The sequence below is a fragment of the Anser cygnoides genome, chromosome 13, assembly GCF_040182565.1.
Source record: "Anser cygnoides isolate HZ-2024a breed goose chromosome 13, Taihu_goose_T2T_genome, whole genome shotgun sequence".
NCBI lineage: Eukaryota > Metazoa > Chordata > Aves > Anseriformes > Anatidae > Anser > Anser cygnoides.
The window spans coordinates 3,975,298-3,997,177 of NC_089885.1; the positions used below are offsets into that span (position 1 = coordinate 3,975,298).

Here is a 21,880-nt window from a genome sequence, read left to right on the forward strand (position 1 = left end):
ATCCACCGACTGTACTAGTATCACAAAAGGATGTTGAATACCATGTACTCGGCCTTAAAGAACAGAACAAAAGCATGCAGCATTATTATCTGTTACAAGCAACTGAATGGCAATCAAATAAAAACAGACTGGAGAGTAGTGTGTGTTTAATGTTACCGCTTTCATCCAGAGAAAAGTCATCCTGTGCATAGCGGAATTTTTCTGGACCACAGGCGATAAACACATCATCATCCCCAAAGAAATCGTGGAGACAGGTCACCTACAGAGAGAGCAAAGTCATTCATTTTATTTTTAATTGGCAACATTCTGATGTGGCTCAGCTTTAATTTAAACAGGAGGGTGCTGCCTTTCCACTGTTTCCCCATCCCATGCTAATGCGCTCCTGCTTGGTGCACAGCACAGCTTCTCTGGGCAAGTCAAGCAGAACAGTGTAATTAAAAAAAAAAAAAAAAGTAGAAGAAGAAGGAAAAGAATCCCAAATACCCTGCAAAATCCAATGAAGTATGGCATTTCCAATCCTTTCGGGAGCTGACAGGCTACGTTAATCATCCTAATGAATGGTACAGGCATTCCTGAGCTACTTCTACAATAAGAAGCGGGGGTGATCCCTCGCAGGGTTGGTAGGCAAGGCTGTGACACCACTGCCTATGCTGATGAGTCTCTTAATACCAACAGAACCCAAAACTCAAGGACTGCCAAGAAGAGAAAGAGTGGTTGGGCACACTACAGAAGATGTCTCCACTTCAACACCATTAGTGCTTCAAGCAGGTAGTTTGAACCTGCAGGTAGTTACGGAGCTAGTCAGGAGACCTTAATAACACCTGTCTTCCCCTCCTCTCCCACATCCCTCTACCACTTGTGTGCGGGTTGGCCTTAAAAGCTGGGAGCACAGCTGTGCCCTGTTTGAATCAGCCAGGACAGTACTGCTGGTGGCCGTTCAACATCCATTTTTCTAGGTGCTGCTCTGTGAATGAGCAATTCAGATATTTAAACGGTTACAGTCATGGTAATTTGCACAATTGCCAGTGAAATAATGGATGCAATTACACAACAGCAGCAAGATAACTATGCTAATGGTAATTCTACTGGAGCCAGTGGTAATGACACATTAACTGATGTTAATGCAATTGTGTAATCTCCAGTACTGAAAGTTAATTCAAGTCATCTCCGTGCAAGGGCTAGTACAAAAACATTGCTCTTTGGAGAGAACCTTTAACACCCAGACTTGTCATCGGCATCTTGCAGAAATTTAATCAGGCTCCTGGCAAGCTGACAGGTGCTCTTCCATCTTCACAGACTGCTTTGAAAACTCATGAAGTGCAAAGTAACACTTATTTTCAAGAGGGGAAAAACACTACTGAGAAAATGTTGGAAAGTCCAACCACAAAACCTTAATGTTCAAGAGGCGAGTGTGTTCAGCCCTTAAACTGCCTCTGCAGGCTGGAGAGACACCTAAGTACCTCTACCCAGTTGACAAGCTAGAGCTTCAGCCTGAGGTCCTCATTAAGTACTGTGTCAAGAGGTTGAAAAAATGCTCATCCACAAGCACACCAACCTGGGGCATCTCCAGCATCGGCCAGCCTGGTGCAGCCCACCAACAGCACATCTGCACACCTTGGTGAGCCCAACAACATGGGCACACACCTACTGCCAAGGGGTGAAGTTTAAAAACACATAGTTAAGCTTTTTCACAAGGCTATTCCAAGTGTCTTCAAGATTGGCACCAACATTTATAACGGAGATATCAGCCTGACAGATGAAGCCCAGTGCTTTGGGATGTCTGCCCACTGGGGCCTTTACAGAGGATAAGATGCATTGCAAGGGACTGGAGTGAGCACTGGAGAAACATACTGCAGACAGGGCGAATTTTCATATCTACTGATCTGTTTGAGCCGGACTGTGAAAAGTTAATTTCAAGCTCTAATAAATAAAATATAAAGAAGACTTTTGGCTATCCTAAAAGGCTCAGTATTTCACACTGATTAATATAATGTATAATTAAAGCACTGCCTAAGAGTGCCAGCTCTGTTTACAATGCCAAACATTAGGGAAAAACCTCCTTTTCTCATCGGCGTGACTTTCAGAATGGAGCGAGATGAAATCTGCCATGGCATTGATTAAAGATAGAATTTTCTTTACAGACTTTGGTGAATACCAATTTCTATTTGCTTAAAATTAGGCTGAAAATAGTTAACATATTACCTATTGAGAATTTTCCCACAGAAAAGATGACATTTCAAACCAGCATTTGTTATTACAGTCTTCCCCGAGGGTGTATGGCACTGATTCATTTGCAAATAATTGGGTTTGGCTCAATACACGAGTTCCCATCTGCCTGCTAAGTGCTATACCTCTGCCATGGAAAAGACTCGTGGGTTGCTTGGCTCACCCTTCAGTATGGAAACCGCTGTGCACTTAAACTTCACGCAAAGCTAGATCACAACAGAAAGGTTCAGCAAGTTCACAGCCTTTTAGACAAAATCAGAAAGAATCCAGAGGCGCTTTCACCGACTCCAGGTCACAAGCCAAAGTGTGTGTTTTGTCCTTGAGCTCCCCATGACCACCACAAGCAAAAAGGAAATCCGGCCACCAAGGAAACCTTCAGATCAAGGGTCCCAATGCGATGGAAAGCTACCAGCATGCACAAAGACAGAGACCCGATTACGTGTCAAGCAGACTTCACTTTGCTTCATTCTTGTCCCTTCAGACAGGAGGTTATTATGTCCATGTTATATTTATGAGCAGCTGGCTGGTTGAGTACTGGAGGCTAGTAAATAAATTAGATAACTTATTTGTTGTGCTCCTAATATTCAGGAAACAGTAACTTCTGTATTTGTTTCATTTGTTCCCTTTCGTTTTCTGACATAATTTTCACTATTAAGAACTCACCATAATATGGTAGAAAAGACAGTCAAAAACTAACACTTTTCTCATCAAACAATGGGAAACACTGCAAAATTCAGAAAATAACGTCACTTCATGCGGTTCTAAGATAGCCACATTGCTTCTGTTCACCGTGTGTGGTATTTCCTATTTACCTTTTGATTAGCAAACTTAAATCCCTGATCATTACTGTATGTCCCTGCAGCATGCTCCATACACATCACTGTCTACACAAAGTTGCTAGAATAAACTTTCTTCATGAAAATATGCAACTTAAGTGCTGGATCTTACTGCAACAGAGCCAGCTTGCCTCAGCGTGCATAGAAAAAGAAAAAACATCGGGAGAAAGCCCTCGATACACATCCCTGAGGGACATGAAGCTGGGAAAAGGGACTGCGAGCTGCTCTGCTGGGACAACCAGTTGGAAACTTCATTAGCCAGCACGGACCACTTCTTGTGCTGAATCTCTGCCTTGCATTACCCGGCTCAGGGATTTTTAGTGACTCCAGAATAACCTTAAAAATCTTCTGATTTCTATTCTTCAAAAGTCTTTTTTCTCATGTTTTATCAGGAAAAAAAAATAGTATAAAAATGAATACTACAAGTCTCTCCCCAGGCTGTCAGGACCATTTTAAAAGCACATGTTCTGCTTTAGCTTACCCTAATCAACTGTTCTAATTATATCCAATAATTAGCCTGGAACACCATGAAAACCCTGGAAAAATTTACCCCAGTGGACAACCTGAAAATCATTGTTTTTATATGCTTTATCTTGCTCTTAGCTGTGAATTCATCAAAACAGGACAGAAGCAGGTAGCAGCCTGCTAGTGCAAAGACCTGTGCCGCTACCTGGAAATGGGGATTTTGTTGGTGGCTGTTATCGTGCACAATTAGCAACGACACTGGAAACCATGAAATTAGTAGGGTTTTGGTTTTGCATTTTTAAAAAATCTATAAACTTTATTATTATTATTTACAATGGAGAATTAAACTTGTGTATATAATTACAGTAGATAGAATAGAAAGCATTGGTTTCCAAGATAAATGTCCATGTCTTTGTTTAAAGGAGGAATTTTAATTTGAAATTCAGGATTAAAAAGATAATATTGACATAAAACGGATCATATTGCATGAAATGTTTTCTCTCCATTTCCTGCAGCTTAAGCGATGCCAATAAAGAAAGTTAAATCTTCACACTCCAGTAGATGAGGCACAAATTTATTTCTTAGAAAGTAATTCTTTCTAATACATTTGATGGTAAATTTTTTCTTTGTGTCAAGTTTTGATTTTTTTTAAACTTTATAGTATATATAAGGGAAGAAATAGAATTTGGCAGAGATTAATAGATTTAAGGGAGCACAAGACTACTTGCAATTCCTTACGTTTTCACCAAGTGTAGTTTCTTTCCTCGATAAATGAAATCCTTCTCTGCGTTTATTAGTAAAACCTTCCCTGAGCAGACAATGTAGCTAGGATTTCCAGGGGGGAATTTCTGCAGTGACACTCCATTACTGTCTGCTGCAGCAATTTTAATTGCAGAAAGGAAAGATACGGAGATACGGCCTTATGAGGGATGCTGAGCCTTCTAGTTCCTTTTACCACAGTAGCTGTAGAACTAACTATTTCTCAGGATTTTGACAAAATGGAGCTTGCCTCAAACATCTCCCTGGATGTGAGCTCACGGTTTGCTTCAATGTCTTTGATGCTGTAGGTATTCAGAGTTCACCTGGAAAAGGAGCAGTAAATATGCAGGGTATATGTGCACAGCTGTGAATAACCAGCTATTTCTACCATCCTCCAGGAGGCAGCAGAAGTATTTCAAAATTATAATTCAGAAACAAATGAAATAACTAAAAACAATTAGGAAACAATAGCCTGAAGACTTAAAACCTTAGTCTGAGTCATCTACCAGTGCAAAACCCCTTGTGCTTTAAAAGGGTGTTATGATTAACAAGGACCTTTTGTTCCCATTCTTAATCTGCAGAATGACCGAGTTTGCTGTGTCTGCATGGCTAATGGGTTGCCCACACTGTCACTCCTACCACCAGTATGAAGATTGTCACAGCAGTAACAGGCTCCAGCCACATTTTGGTCGCTTTCACTGCTGGATCGAACTCTGCAGCTTCTGTGGCTGGCTCTTTAGCAGCAGGCTTCCGGTAGCCTGGATTGGCCATTGGCATTTGCCAAGAATAACACAGGGCATGTGTCTGAAGAGGAGTACATCACCAGGAGGGTTAACTTAACTGTCTTTTTCACCTTTCTGAGAAATGTCTTTATATTATCAGAGGTTCCTATTTTTAGCCGACAGAGCCAGGTGAGGCTGGATGATAAATGGTCAGACACTGTAGCCAGTGATTATTCACAACAGTGATTTATGTCCATAATCCTGCTCCCAGATTTTCCATCTCTTCCTTACGTCGCATAAAGAGCAAAGACCTCTGCTTAAATGGCCAGCAGAGATCTGGAAAGGAGATTTGGAATAACACCACCACAGGTCTGACCTGGGAGCTGAACATCTTCTGTCTCAAGGATTTTTATCTTTAACTACTTGATTCTGCATAAGTCTTAGGGTAAGTGAGGGCCAGGGCAAGACTTCTACCTCTGATCCTCTCCCTTGGTCATAAAAGCTCAGTTAACTCTTCTCTCTGTAATAACCCTTCTGTTTAAGGATTTAGATATCAAAACAGAAAGTGACACCAGTACATAGGCAAGCTAAAACTGTTCCTTAATTTTCTCTAGATCTAATAGTTATGCTCAAAGAGAAGAGATGTCTATTTGCTTTCTTTGAATCATCATGATTTTTTCAGCTTAGAAGCCTCCAGAGTTCAGAATGGGGTAAAAATTGCCTTCAGAAAGAGTTACCTTTAATACCAGAAAGACCACAGAAGACAATCTGCATGCCATGCACTAAAAGTCTATCAAGAGCAGAATGGAGTGAAGACATACTTTTCTTTTCTGAGGTGCTATGGTAAATGCTATAAAACTGAACACACCTGACCACCTGTTAGCTGAAGGCAATGTATTTTAGATGCTTGCTAATGGCTTTTCTCTTTCAACACTCAAGTGCTAGATGGAGCTGAGGATGTTGGACTAGCAGCTAAACTGGCACTGAGAGTTAACTGAGCTGAGAACATATCTAAATTCTGTCTAAACTCTGTTTTAACCCAAACTGGAGATCTGATGGACTTATTTATACTCCGAGACCTGTACTCCAAGTCAAATTGGCGGTGGTATGTTTATTTCAGGTCCAAAAAACCGAAGTCCTAAGTCACAAAGGCAGCCATGTTTTACAATTAATCAGCGGTGTGCTTGCAATCAATAAAGCGTGGTGCAGAAACCAAACACATCCAGACTTGTCCACAAGAAGGCTCAGCAAGGTCATGTTTCAGAGTGAATATCAGGAACTAATGGACACAGTGAGTAGACTTTAAATGAACTGCTTTCTTTTCTCCGACAAGCTCTTCACCACACGGCCAGAAAGAATAAGATTTCTGATGACTTAAGGGGTTGAGCAGATATAATGGAAAAGAAAGATGTTAATATTGGAATGCACAGCACTTAATACAGTTTTTTTGGTAACAGTCTGAAGACTGAAAGCCCAAAGCAGACACCGAATTGATTTACATTTTATTAGATTCTGGTTTCCTGCATTTAAAAAGAAGGGATGTTTGGATTCAATTACTTCTTTAAAGTATGCACACACCCACTCAATAGATTCCACATTTGCATTCACAGAAAGAAAATTACTTATCTGCTTTTAGGAAAAAAAAACTGCTTAAAATGGATAAGCAATAGAAAGATGAGCAGAAAAAGCACGGATATTGGCATCCACAAGTGGATCGAGAGCACACCAGCATACCCAGCCAATGCCAAGGATGTGTGTGCAATATTACACAGTCTCTGGGGACCCTCTCTGAGCTGCCCAGCAGTAAGGCAAGGGGTCTTTGTCATCTGCTCTTCCATCCCTCCTGTGCCAAACATCCATGTGGAAAGCTGTCGAGACCAAGGTCATGCTGGCCCTTCACGATGTAGTGCACATCACGAGGGGAAGGAAAAATCACCTCTATCATCTAGGTTTCAGCGTGCATAATTTGTCTGCACTATAAAGGGCTGCAGTGAGATTTCCATTTTTTAAACATTGGTCAGAGACCTCAGGTTTCTTCTGTATTCATGGAGACCCAGGGCTCACATTTAAACCTGTATTTGTTTCAATCAAACTATGAACTCTTCTGTATAGATTTTTTTTTCCTCCTTTTTCACCTTCAGGAGAGAAAATTCTGGGCAAATCATCATGATCAAATGTTTTCTTTGATGCATGAGGGAATTCTTACACCCCTTTCCTTCATTTCTCCAACTTAACATCTTTTTATTGATGAAAAATGCAGATCCCCTTAATTAGGCTGCATAGTAGAGTAAGTTGATTATGAGTGCTTTATGTCCACATGGAGTATTTTGCTATATTACACCTAAACCAGCTTCTAACCAACATGCATTTTTTGACTGATTTTGTGATACTTATTCGAGTGGAAGAAGAAATATTCATGCATGTACATACATGGCAGCTTGTAAGACTTGATGCAAGAAGAAATGTTGCTCTCAAAAGGGCTGCAGCACAAGGTGCATATTTGTTTAAGTACTGGAGATGGAATAGTTTGATAGGATAGGGTAGGATAGGGTAGGGTAGGGTAGGGTAGGGTAGGGTAGGGTAGGATAGGATAGGATAGGATAGGATAGGATAGGATAGGATAGGATAGGATAGGATAGGATAGGATAGGATAGGATAGGATAGGATAGGATAGGATAGGATAGGATAGGATAGGATAGGATAGGATAGGATAGGATGCAGGGGAGGGAAGGACAGTAGCCAAGCTACCCTGTAGGAATGTTAAAGCTGACTTTAATATATCTGGTGAATGAGTGGTGCTTCCAAACCATGTGAAATCCAATTAATCCCTGGAAGAAAAGTTAGTTTGTTATCGCCTTTCCCCATACATATGGAGGCGACTATGAAACAGATATTCAGGCTGTTGGTTCTTTTTACCTAGGAGAAAGGCTTGCTCTTGCATTCAAGAGGGTATTAACACTGAGGACAAATGTGCTGTGCAGTTCGGGGGCATGAGCAGCACAGCAATCAACATCTATATATTAAAAAATTACCCTTTTTCCAGTCAGAAAACCATAAAGGATCAGGGACTTTGGAAGTAGCATGACTATATGGCCAAAGTCAAGCAACACTGCTCGAAATAGCAGCCTTGAAAGAAGGGGCACAGAGAGTCTGTCAACCTACTCAAGGTCAGGCTGAAAAACCAATGGGCTGAAATTTCCAGTTAATGGGATTGCCAGAAACAAGCTCTTAAAAACCAATAGCTGTTACTGATCCTATTGTGCATATCTTCATAAAAGAGAAAGGCAGCTGTTCAGCTTTGTGCAAGTTTTTCTTTAACTGTCACAATGGCACTGATTGTGATGGAGAGGCACTAGTAAACAGATCCTCACCCTGGCTAAAAATAAAATAAAATAAAATAAAATAAAAAATAAAATAAAATACAAAACCCAACAACAAAAAACCCATGTACCAGAATTGAGTATGCGTGCCCACAAGCAACCCCACCATCTTCAGAGAGCACAGAAATAACATTACCATTAGCCAAACAGCAGGCCCAGAGGAATGAAAAGCTACACTAAGCATTTACCACTTGTAAGCAGGCTCTGAGGGGCTGGAGGAGACCAACAGCCAAGCCTTACTTCCTTACTCTCACAACTGATCCCTGCATCCCCAAAAGCCTTATTTCCATACACCAGACTGCAGCACCTACCCGGTGCGTGAGGAGGTGAGCAGCAGCGTCCTCACAGCCACCCCTCTGCCTGCTGACTTTCAGGTGTGGAAGATGCTGGGGAAGGAGGGAGTAAAACTCTATTTTCTCTGAGAGAGCTGCTCCCATCCCCACATGCAGTATGTGTAGCCTGCTTAAAAGACTAAGATGACATCTCTGCTTTCCTTACCCACTTGAAGGGTGCCCTAGAAGAGTCTTTTCCATCCCTTATTGTCATATAAATGTTCCTTGCTCCGTCTCCTTTCCCTTACCAGCCAGTACAATGTAAAAATACCTCTGCCAGTTAATTATGTCATGGTTAGATGCATCAAGAACTTAACTATCAGCCCAAATGTTTCAAAGTATGGTACGCTGGCCAGCTACAAGAGAAATTTCTTTGTGGGTTTTCACCCACCTGGGTACAGGTATGGACTGCAGCCCAGCACCGCAGCGATAGTGGCTACAGATGAACTTTCACAGGGGTACAGAACTGATTCATTTATGTATTTCCCTTTTCTGGGGATACATCCCTTGGTCTTGCAACCCCATTCTACCTAACTATCGCCTAGGGTGTAGCCATGGAAGCAGAGGGCAGCATCCCTGCACGGTGCCTTCAGGCAGAATTAAGTTATGGCAAAATGAAGAGGATTACACAGGTGTCCAAAATAGCAGGATTTGTTCCAACAGCCTCTCTGTGATGTGGTGTAAGATGACATAAGAGAGGAATTTCTGTCTTTGATAATCACTCTGAGTGACAAAGGAAATTGTATTTAATATGAACAGATCTGGTTTCCATGCAACAAGTTGATGTGTTTTACCAGCTGAGGAAGCCTCTCCTTGAGAACTGCAACTATTCGACATCACCGTGTGTCCTGCTGACTTCAGTAACTTCTTTCCAAAATAAGCACTAGGGAAAAGTCAGTGTCAGACTTGCCATTATTATTAGCGCATCAGGAGAGCTGGAGGACACTTCAGTTCAAGTCAGGCATCAGCACTGACACTGAAGGCAGCAGGTTTTGAACTGTCTGTGTCTTCCCTAGCACAGCAGCAGCAGCACACTAGCACAATTCACTACAGATAACCTTGTCTTCCCTGGCATTTGTGGTGGAAAAGTATATGTTGATTAGGATTATGGCAACAAATTAGCACGATTTTTCCTGGAGAAGATGTGCTTTAACTTAGTTGCAATTAACAATCTTTTCTGACCAGACAAGACTACTCTGCCAACTCAACTTATCACGTACCTGTATCTCAGCCTGCACTGAGTTGCTTGCAACTTCTGCTATTTGGGTCTCCAACTACACAGGCTTTCAAAACACATCTGCTATTTTCATAATATCTGAAAAAAATCCTTTTCTGTTCATTAATTCTTAGATGTGCCACTGAGCTCATATTTTGTACAGGATCCCCTCCACTTTGTTCAACTTCCACAAAATCCAAACTACTTTCTCACCAAAAGAGATGCCAAAAGGCTAACATTTTCACTGCAGACAACATTAATGAAAACAAGACACAAGTATGAAGTATTGGACCTTCAAGTCTTTCTTCCTAATACACGTCTCCAAACCTGACAATGACCAAATTGTCCTGTCCTCCAGCTGTAACTTTATTTGCAGCCTACAGATCCAAGTCAACCTAATTCCTGAAGAAGATCAGAAGATGCAACTGGTTCTGTATCCAATTAACACTGCCTTTGGATTTCACCCCACTCATAAGCATCGAAGCTTTTGCTCAATAGCTAAAATATCCTGAAAAGACTCTAAAAGGCATTTTGACTAGTCAAACTTCAATGTTTGCAAGGATCTTTATTGCACTCTTAATTTTGGAGATTAATGGGAATTAAAAATGGTATCCTTTAAAAATTAAATTTTAACAGATGCTACATTAAATCTAAAGGAAAGTAATAATTGCCATCAAGCTGTTCTTTCAGGGCGATAAAATAACTTCCTTAATTATAATTCTGAACATGTTCTTTGTGTTTTGGGAGATTTCCTGAAATCACAGCAAATGCATATGTCCTCCCTATCGGCATAATTTTGTTTTCACCTTAATTTCTGTTAATCTTTGGATAAAGCTCTTATTTTTTTCTAATTAACCAGGTCTTTTCAATTCAGCTGACAGCTAAGAGAGTAATGGAAAATTCAGCATTATGTTCTGAACTAAACCAAATTAGGGTAGAAATTAACAATGTTAAGCAGGCTGTGAGATAAAAATACTTTGTAGAGAATATATAGCAATGCTGCTGAAATGAATGTCTCAAAGCTTCTCAAATGAAAATGCTTTCTTTATTTTATTTTTAATTTGAAATATGTCCCGTCCCTTCCATTTCTACAGACCAATGACAAGTTCTAGCCTAGTATGCAGTAATGTTAATGGAATAATTGATGCAGGAATACTGAAATAGATGATGTGTAAAATGGCAGGCTGCATAATTGTCTGGAGTGAGTTCAAGCATTTCTGCAGTGAAAAATAGTCCTGTTTTATAATCCTCTCACGTCTCCTTGCTGCTGTGTAGCAGGCAAATTTCATTTGGAGATGATCCCAGGATGCCATTGATTTACCAAGGGGATTCCTAAAGGCTGAAGGTTAAAGCCTTCTTGCCCCAACTTAACGGCACCTGGGAGAGGTATCAATGGATCCACACTAATTTTGGCAGTATTGTTCAAATTACATCATTTTAATAAAGGTATTGCACATCAGGCTGAATCTTTGTCATTCAGCAGTGACAAAACAGTAGATGACAAAACACCTTATATATATATATATTTTTTTTAACCTTTCTTTTCAAAATGTAAAGTATTATGTGATGGAGGAAGGGGGAGCAGGAAGGACTTTTAAAAATTATGATGCAATTAATTTCTGCTTCTCTGAAATATGCAAGAGCCATTACATTTGCTTGGTATTTCTCATAAAATGAGTTGTAAGCTGCTGAAGCAATTAGAAACTAATTGCTGGAAGATCCCCCCAAGAGATGCAAGATAAAAGAAACAGGAGACAGCCAGAGACTTGGAAGCAGAACTCTACCTGTTTCCTTCCCAGTCTGTAAGAAATAGCAAGTTCCACTTCTACAGGTGCCAGGGTGACTCCACGAGCTCACACATCAGCTGCAGATGGTTATACGCATTTACATTCCCTTTGTGCGCTATCTGGGATAATTGGGTACTGCTTCTCTTATTTGAACCACAGAAAGAACACATCTGGACTTTTTCCTCTCTCTTCTCCTTTGCTGCATGAGCTCATCAGCTCTCCACACATCATTCAACCTCCATCTCTTCCTCATCCCTCAACCCTCCAGACTGACTATGTCATTTCCATGACAAATGGATCCTTTCTGCTGGTGTGAAGAACATGAGCCCAGCATCTGCCCATGCAGGGCTTTTCCCAGCTGCCACTGACACTAACAAGGACTGTACGGGGCTGTTCATCCTCAAGAGCACCGTGGCGCTGCTGTGAGACAGTCACAAGCACAGAGAGCACGCTGCAGCAGCCCTCGTCCTCCCAGGGCCAAGCACTGCAGATATTTCCCCCTACCTGGTCTGCTGATGCTCACCTCCCCAGAAAAGAAAGAAATTGTTGTTCCTTACAGGTTTCGAGACAGCTGCTGATCTCATTTATGCACCCAACAACTCTGGGTAAAAGCACCAATTCTGAATCCTCATTGTGACCATGGGGATTGGTAACTTTGCAACAACACTTAAAACCAAGAGACAATAAATAATATTTTTGTAGGGTTGAGGATAGCTTAATATCCGTTAAAATGTGTATTTTTTTTGTTTAGTTTTGCTTGTAACTTTCTTATGGATGCCAAGAAAGAAGCAAGGCTTCCTGTCTGTTCCTGGTGGATATGCTGCTCACACATAAACTCAGATGTAGATACTGCAAAAAGACTGAAAATACAGTTATGAAAAGAAATGTAAACAAAAGGGCCAAACCTGTACTGCTATACAAGCCCCTTGGTACAAATCTACTGAAGTCAGGAGAATTATACAAAGCATCACTCTGACTTTATTCCCTGATTAAATATACTGATAGCACTTCTAGAACTTTGGTTTTTTTTTATTCTTTTTTCCCCCTCAAATGCTTTATAGCTTCCCTTTGCTCTCTTCCCCTTTCATCTCTGATCATTTTTGACAGGTAATCCAGTAACATCAGCCTCTCCTGAGGAGATCCGTATACCCAGAGCGGTGTGCTTTCAATTTGCTCCATCACTCTAATAAGCACCCAGTCCAGACAGCACAGGCTGGGCTTTTTTAAGAAATACTGAACGTCTGTGATTCCAGTTGGTTTTAAAATGAACTACAGATACACAGCATCTCTGAAGCATGTGAGAGCAGGAATAAGCAGAGAGGTAATTGTAACAAGACCAGTTCTTTGAGCCCTCCTACAATATGTTAGCTATTTTTTTGTCTCTGAAGAAATACTGTTCAGCCCAGAAGATACATTTCCATAGGGAATGTGGTGCTAGTTCACCAAGATGTCACTGTGCTAATCCAACTGCCCTCTTCCTTTCCCTTATTTTCCCCCTGTACCGAGAAGCAGTAAAGCATCTGTGACCAAATAAGGCAACACAAGAATATCCTTTAAAAAAATCTATCATATCCTGACAATTAACATGCTGGTGCAGTCAATTCTTAGAACATCAAATCTACTATGATATGTGCACACTGGAGTGATTTAACAAGCATTTTTCTTTTGCTCTGCTGTCTTGAATTTAAACATGCTGAAGTAATTTTAAAAAATGGTTTTCTGTTTGTAGTCCAGTCTAAATATTTTGTTTCTTTTCTCAAGAGGATACATAATGCACACCATTGTATTGTTTTTGTTCCAAGGATCTTTCTTGGAGGAAAAAAAAAGGAAAAAAAAAAAAAAAGCTTTGAAGATTGGCCTTAAATAACAAATAGTATATTTTTCTCAGCTACTAATTTGCACTTTTTTGCAATAACTAGGGATGTACTAAATTTGCTTATCCAAGCTGACCTGTATGTAAGAAGTTCTACTCAATCATTTTCCCTAGTAATCTGATGTGGTTCTGTAACTGCTGTCCCTCTCACATGTGGCATTAAGTCACATTTTTATCTGATTGGGATTTGGCCGTAGAAATCACCATCTGGCACACACGACCTGTTCTGCATGGAGCCCCTGCCAGGTGTAGGACCACGCTGCTCAGGAGCCGCAGGTCCCTGGAAGAGCAGCGGGCAGCTCCCTAACGCAGAGCTTCCTGGTAGCACTGTGCACACTCAACTCTTCCGGTTACTATCAGTTTAGGGAGAAGCTATTTTGCATCCAAACTTCTCTTTTGGCAGCAGACCCAGACTGTGTCAGTATGCAATTATTTAAAGATTACCAAGTGATCATGTAACTAAGTGCTGTATCACAGAATGACATTGACTCATATGAAAAGGTGGATTTCAGAGTTATCATGGCACTTAGGTGTAAAGTTTAGGCCAATGGTTGGCAGATTAAGATTCCAGTCTTTCCCTGAACAGTTTGTTGTTTTTTTTTTCCTCTCTTCAGGATGCAAATGGTAAATACGGACCAAGTCATCGTCTCTTTAAACCTCTTTAAGGTGCCTTCCTTACATATATCAAATTAAAAATAAGGCATCAATATCGCAAGCCTTTCCTCCTTGCCCCAGTGATACACTGATTCTGCCTTAGACACATGTTTAGAGACCCTAGTGATGCTTATTCAGTCTTTTGCATCTCCTCTAATACTGCTGATGGATGTCTCATCCACTGTAGTGCCAGAACTTGGTCTTAGAACTTACCCAATGAGTCAGATGGCCAGGTCTGAGTCCCAAATATCATGCTAGCAGTGTTTGGTAGCTGTACTAACAACTGTGCACAGTTTAAACAATATGATATATATACTTTTAAATGAATAAGACAACGAGATGCCAGGAGCAATGCCTCGGGTATAGTAGTAAGCCATATGAAAAATAATGTCATCCAATATAGAATTTCCTTGTACTGGATTTAATTTTGCACATGCTGATGAGGACCTGGCCCTTTTTCAGCAGGTAGCATACCGACACACATGAAGAGGCATTCTATTTAGACTGTATATGTATTCATTTTATTGTCATTTTCTGCTCAAGATTATAGCTGCTAAGAAGATGACTATTGCTTTCTCGTTTGTGTATGCAGACCAACTTGCCATTTGAGGGTTAATGAATGATAGCAAATGGAAGCATGACAATAAAATTAGCAATGCCCCGAGCAACAAACTTTATCAAACTCCTAAATTTACAGGATTAGCAATGGATTCAGTGCAAATCTCTGCTACGGGTATTATGAGTAAGATTTATGCCAATTAGCAGTAATAGCACAGATTATCTGGGAAGAGCATTCACAACAGTTAGAAGCTTCTACTTTTAAGCTATATTGTCAGGACATCCATTTCAAGCATTCATGTCCACTTAAGACTATTTTTTACACATCTCCCAAGCGCTATTTCATTTCTTACATGCATTCATGGCATTGCTTCCCAAGGTAGTGAAGAAGACTAAATCATTCCTTTTCTAAGCTCAGTCTTGCAGCAGCTACTCTCAGTCTCTTTAGATTCAGGTCAGATTGCTCTCAGCAGAATCCAACGTGCATCACATTCTTCACTCCTCTACAGCAGGTATAATTCTGACCACGCAGAGGTCAGTGGGAAAATTCCCCACTGACTTCAACATGCATTGGATCAGACCCTAAACCCCCAGAGCAATCAAGAGATCTGAAGGAAAAAATTACAGTAATTTATTGGTTGATGCCACTTGACCAGTGGAAGACATCAGCCCGTCTCCACCAGAGAATTGTTGACGACAGGATATAGCTCCAGGCTTCTGCAATGGGCAGTTTCCCTGTGGGCATCAGGACAGCAAAATCCATGCACAAATCTCATTTGTACCCTGATTAGAAAGTGACAACTGTAAAAGACATAGACTTTTTCCCATATGTTCTCATGCTATAAAACAGGGACAAAGCTGAAACAGGTGCCAGTGCAGACTAAAACACTTTTGTCCCTTGGGAATTCAGGTCTGATCCATTTTGTGTGGAGAACCTTTGAGTATGGTTCTCTACAACCGAATTGTCATGAATTACTGAACTGCCAGGACAATATCCCTTCAGCTCTTCATGAGGACTTACTTGGAGCCATGGGGAATGTGTAAGCTGGCGCCTCTCTACAGCACGTGGAGACAAGGATGTTTTGTTCTAAACAGTTTATAAACTTAGTTTATCCCTGAAGAAAAGATGGTTAATACGACTAGTTATTTACAACTGTGACAACTACACTGAAGCAATTTGTGTGTGGACATAATTATGTTCCTAATGAAGATTAATTTATATGAAATGCTTTTAATTACAATTTACACAGCCTTTAGCTATAGTACAGACAGTATTCTGATGTTTATGCCTCAGCAGAAATGAGATTTATACTTTGCTGTGTCAAAGGTGACTGTAATTATTTGCTGGGCATTCAACGTCAGATGCTGCTGTCATTGCAAAAGGTTTCAGTGCTGTAAACCTACATGGAGAAGGATTAGAGATTGAACCTTTGTCAGTCACTTTCAAGAGCCATTTGCTCAAACTCCTCAGATAACAACAGCCTGTCTGCCTTGCAAGTACTTCTGCCTGTTTGCTTCAATTTTCCCCAAAAGCAGAGGGAATCTTGCTTTTTATATCAGTAGGTGCATGTGGAAGCCTGCAGATCTGTACAGTTTGCCAAAGTGTCTTCTCAGCTGTAAGTTAAGAGAAAAACAGCTCTAGGAGCCCAGCATACATATTAGATCCAAATTTGAAACATTAATTCTAAAGGATCCTAAGAGGCAGCATCTTCATTATTCAGAAAATCTTGGCATGTAAACTCCACCTACCAGCATTCAAAAGGAATGAGTGATCAAAGCCAGATTACAAATTCATTAGCGACTAATCTGTCTGGAGAACCTTCCCTGATGCTCTGCAGGAATATGACTGAATAGTAATAGTTACAATAGGATTATGGCCTGAACTGTAAACAGCTCCTGAGAAACATGACCACAGGAGCCCTGGAGTTTCACTCCCACAGGGATCCTGTTTGGTAGGGACGTATTCAGAGCCTACGGCCCTTTGTGCCAGAGACCTTTGCAAATGCTAACATACCAAGTTGAAGAGCTGGTGATAAGGAGCCTTAGCACTGGAGTTTCATTGCACTTCCAGAATCGCACAGCGTTTTGCAGGATCCAAAACTATTGCCTCAGTTATGTCTTGTGCAACTTCAATGTCTTTGGTGAAACTGAAGATGATGTAAGTCAGGGTAGAACTGGGCCCAGGACTTTTAAAAGCAGAACAGCTCCTTCTGGGGCATGCTGCGGTCTTCCTATAGCCTTCTCTCAACGTGTGGGAATGAGACTGAGTGACACAAAACATTTAATCTCTTCTACTTTCTGAAAAGGCCACCATGGACAAGACCGTCGCAGTGTGCATGCATCCAAAACACTTCCTTTCCAGGCCGACCTCCCTTATGGCTTAAAGCCTGCGTGAGCACTTTGTCCTTCCCCAGGAGGCCATGACAGCTCACTGCCTTTTGAAGGGGAAATCAAAGGGTGCTAAATTCCCCTTTGAAGCATGGTCTCAACATATAGAAGGAGTGCTTTGTGCAGTGAGACAGTGTGGAAGCTCTCCAACATCTGCACCGGGCTAACATGCAATGGGGTTTCTCCATAAGCCAAAGTTATAGCCTGCCAGATTTGTTTCAGCCGAGAGCCACGCTTATCCCACTTAGCATTCATTCCAATACATATTTCATTGTGTTAATACATATTTTATTGCACTTTTTGTACCAATTCCTCCAACATTTTGCTTTTGCAATGGTGCCTAATAGCCCATGATCGCATGTATGCATGTTTGTGATTTGTGCGATTTCCTCCTGTCCCTAGGAGGGACTGATCCTTCCAGACTCCTCCTTTTTCTGTGTGCTGCTTGCAGTGAGCTGAACAGCTCTCTCTTCAGGGGTTTCTCAGCTCACATATTCTACACGTAACATGAGTAACTCCATCCCATGTCTGCCCAACTTCACTCCAGCCATTCCTACAGCCTTACATCATTCATCTTTCTTAAAGGCAACATCTAGGGCCAAGCCCTGCACTCTACCCATGTAAGCCAGGCCATGCGACTTCTGCTTGCAGCCACAGTCCTCCTGATTGCAGGAAGTTTTATTCATAGAAATATAGATTATTATTCAGTAAAATAGTAGGGAAAAAATGTATACAAGATAAACCAAGCTTGCCATCAGCCTTTTTCTGAGCTGCTACTTCTGAAATGGGACAGGCCATGTTATCGCTAGCAGTGAACCACACAATGACACCAGGCAAAGAAAACTGTGAACCTTGAAGTACATTATTTTCAAGACATTATTTAACACACCCAAGAAGTCTCCTAAATTTTGAGAGTTGCACAAAAAATATATAGAGGAGTCAGATGTTTCAGCTGTCCAGTTCCACAGTCCAAGCTAAAGCTAAAAGGGCTCTCTGAAAGTCCACACAAGTGCATATCTGCAAGGCTGTACATGTGTATGTGTGTTTGTACACCTATTTATGTGCACAAAGATCATTTCACATCTGGAAAGAAAATGTAATATTTTAGAATATTACAGAGAAACTGTCTACAAGGTAGTTTTACCATCAGATCTTCAAGGACCAGAGGTGAAAGCAGCTGAGAAATTTGCTGTGCTCTCAAATGGTTCCTGTCAGGACGTGCTTCGCTGCCTAGAAAAATCACCAATGGTTTTAAAGACTCATGTTAAGATTTAAAGCATTTGAGGGGAAAAAAAGCTCCATGAAAGTATCAAAATAACTAAAAACCGTATACTTGAGGTTATGTTTTTTTAATCAAATTCAATTTATCCCATTTCACTCAAATTTAAGTCATGAACTTGTAGCTTATTTTCCCTTAGAGAAATCTAACATACACATTTCAGATGTATTTATTTTTAGCTGTACAAAATGCATCCTCTTCCCTACACACCTCAGAGCAGACTTGCGCAAACTAATTAAAAACCACATGTAATGCACACTCCTCTCTGCTTCCACCTAAGGGGAAGAGCTACCATCTTTGCAGTCACCCAGCCCTGCCCAGGGAAACACAGGAGAGAGAACAAAGCTATCGACATTTCTTCAACATGAAGTTATTCAGGCATTACTGGGCCACTGGGCAAGGCAGCTTCTAAATGTCAGGGCCCTCAGTGTATGGTTATCACTGAGGTATTAGATCCAAGAAGCATTCAGGGCACCTGGTTGATCCTCCCTGGTGCCCCAGCACCCAAGGTAAAAGGAGATTTCTTAGGAACTATCTGCAGTTTTGCAAATCCAAGCCAATACCTTGAATTTGCACTCCAAAGGTGAGAAGGCAGAAGGAAAAAACATGTGCAATGATGCTGCTGCTCACAGAAGCAAGCAACAGTCTTGCACTTTCTTCTTTTTATTTTTTTTTAAACTCCTGATGTTCCCGAAGCAGAACACCAGACAACAAAGCCCAAATTCACAGGTTACAGAAGGATGGATTAGTGTATTGAGACCCAGTTCTCCAGAAGCAGATGGCCACGGGAGCCTCCTGGGACTGTGTATCACAGACACTGAACCACCTGGGCAAAGCAAGGCACAAAGCCCATCCCACGGTGATAAGTGTGCACTGAGAGCAGGCTCGAGACCCCTTCCACAATCCTGCTACTGACCAGCATCTTGTCTGGATGGGCTCCAGCTAGTTTGCTCTTTGGCTCGCAGAGCCCTGATCCTAAACTGACTGAATTTCGCTAAAATTAGGCATTTCAGTATCTCACTGAAGGTAAAGTAATGCACCTTGTTCCCCACCATCCACTGCACATCCTTATCCACACACCTCTAATGAAGACAGACACAAATCATGTTCCAGAGATCTACCATGAAAACGCAAGGATAAAAACACTGAGCAGATACCCTGTCCCCACCCCTTACGGGTGAACAAACAGTGCCTCAGAGCACCAGCTGGGGCAGGTGGAGTGCAGACATCCAACTGTTCCTACTGCCAGGAAGGCCAGGGTATTCCCTGCCTCCAAATACCCCCACTATCAGGCAAGGCCATTAATCATATCAAAAAAAAAAAAAAAAAAAAAAAAGCGTGAAAAACATCTTCCACTCTTCTTGTATAATAAATAGAATAAATAGTAAGCTGTGATATTTGCAAAGGATGATGAAAAAGTATTGCTGACTCCATTTCAGCCATCTCATTCTCTTTCTCCTGGTCTTTCAAGTCGTTATGTTACTTGTGACAGATGGATGACGTAGAAAAAATGCTCTCCTGCCACACCACACTTGGGCAAGTAGTAACCCCAGCCTCAGGTCACCAGTGCATTAGCTCTCCTCTTCTTTCATCTTGTATTATTTTCCACACATGCCTCTTTTCCACAAGGAACTCTTTGTTCATTTCATGGCTGTGAAAAAATCAAGTTATTTCAGCTATTCACACCTTCAGACAGGCTTCTACCTCACAGCTCTCCAGGGATGAATCAGGATTAATTGACCTCTCCCCAAAGTCCTTACATGATAATGAAGTTTGCCTAGATGCTTTGTCCGGGAATGGCAATTTTGAAAAGGCAGGGAGTGCACATACTCTAAGAGCTGTGCACAATGCAGCTGGGAGTATAGTTTAATTGGCAAGAAAAAGTAGAAATAAGCCTTCCATGTACTGTAGGGAAAAACACTACATTAGCAGAGGAAGAGAGAAAGATGAGGGAAAGAATCAGTGATGTGGATAGGGGAGGATGCTGAAGTCACCTCCTAGCTGTCATACCTGCTGCGTGACCTCGACAAGCCAGACTGAGGGTGTGAGGCAAGGAGAGATCAGGGAGGGAAGGGCACTTGGCCAACCTGAGGATCCACGTGAGCATTTTCTATCTGCAAAATGAGGACAATAACACAGCCTTATTTTGTAATGTATCTGAGCTGCATTGATAATGTCCTTCCTGAGGATGCAGCTTTCCCTGCCATGTCCAACACCAGTATCTCTGATGCTATTCTCCAAATGTACTTGCTTTTCCTGGATTTTTAATTTGCTTTCCCTTGAATAACCTAACCAACCATGAGGTGCCTAAAATACTGTTATGCGTGACTAATTACTTGTTCTGGAAGGTACTCTTGTTTTTCCCCCAAATCAAAAGGTATGTTTATCCAAAGTAATCCTATTTTGTTGAGGCATAAATCCATTGATGCTAATTATCATCCATTTCTTGAGGACTGCAGAACTCGAGTGTCCTATACTGAACTGAACTGCAAGTACTTTTCCATTTCATCAACATTTTGTGAACTTTCCACTCCAGATTCTTGTCACCAGGAGTCTCTCTGTCAGACAGAGTCTCTGTCACCATCCTTACATTAAAATTTTTAATCTTTTATTCCGCCTGCTGGGACAATCTGAACAAGGAATACAGAGTAACCACAGTAATCACAACGATTCTTAACTTTTAACTTAAATTCATCCACTTGGCACCTGTGATTACTGAATTTGAGCCCAATTTGACAACACCCTTATTTTGACACAGATTTGCCACAGCACTTCTTTTGCCATATGCCAGTTCGATTACAAAGACTCTCCCTCTTCACTGCTGCCTTCCAGATGCACTAAACTTCCCTCCTGCAGTCTACAAGAAAATGACTTGGCTCCTATTCCACTGCTTTATTTTTATTCCATTACTTCAGGCAAATAAACGAGACTAATTTGCATTAAGTCAGCATATCACTTACAACCCCCCTACACACCTTTTCTTTCCTCTGTGCAAATACCAAAAAAAGGCCAATTCTCATGTACTGGTAACTTGCATACTTCAATATCCATATCCTTTCTTACCCCAGGTGAAAAAAAAAAAAGATGGATAGAAAGCAAGAGGAGTCATTATAACAACACAAGGCAAATACTGATTGTCTTACATAGCTAAATTTGATTACTGATGTTCAAGGGCCAAATCCCGTTTCAGCTTACTCCTCAGTCTACCAATTTATATAAAAGCTGGAGAAAAAGGGGGGAAAACCTGGCCAAATGCACTGGACTAGGTAAATATGGCATCAGACATTTACCTCCTAGTGATATTTTTGTTAAAGCTTTCAAGATCCAGTATATTTTATGATTCCCCCTGTGATAATTCTTGGAGCAGCACAGATACAGGTGCCAAGAAAAAAGGTACTGCTTACT

General features: G+C 41.1%; 1 protein-coding gene across 18 annotated transcripts in view; it reads right to left on the reverse strand.

Moving 5' to 3' along the window:
- DCX (doublecortin) overlaps nucleotides 1–21,880 on the reverse strand; it is a 125,734-nt gene that overhangs the window by 24,857 nt on the left and 78,997 nt on the right. For all 18 annotated transcript variants that reach the window (XM_067005361.1, XM_048070635.2, XM_048070634.2 and 15 more), the window contains one exon: nucleotides 157–259. In XM_067005361.1, coding sequence (XP_066861462.1) covers nucleotides 157–259 — 103 coding nt within the window. The remainder of the gene's footprint in view (nucleotides 1–156; nucleotides 260–21,880) is intronic.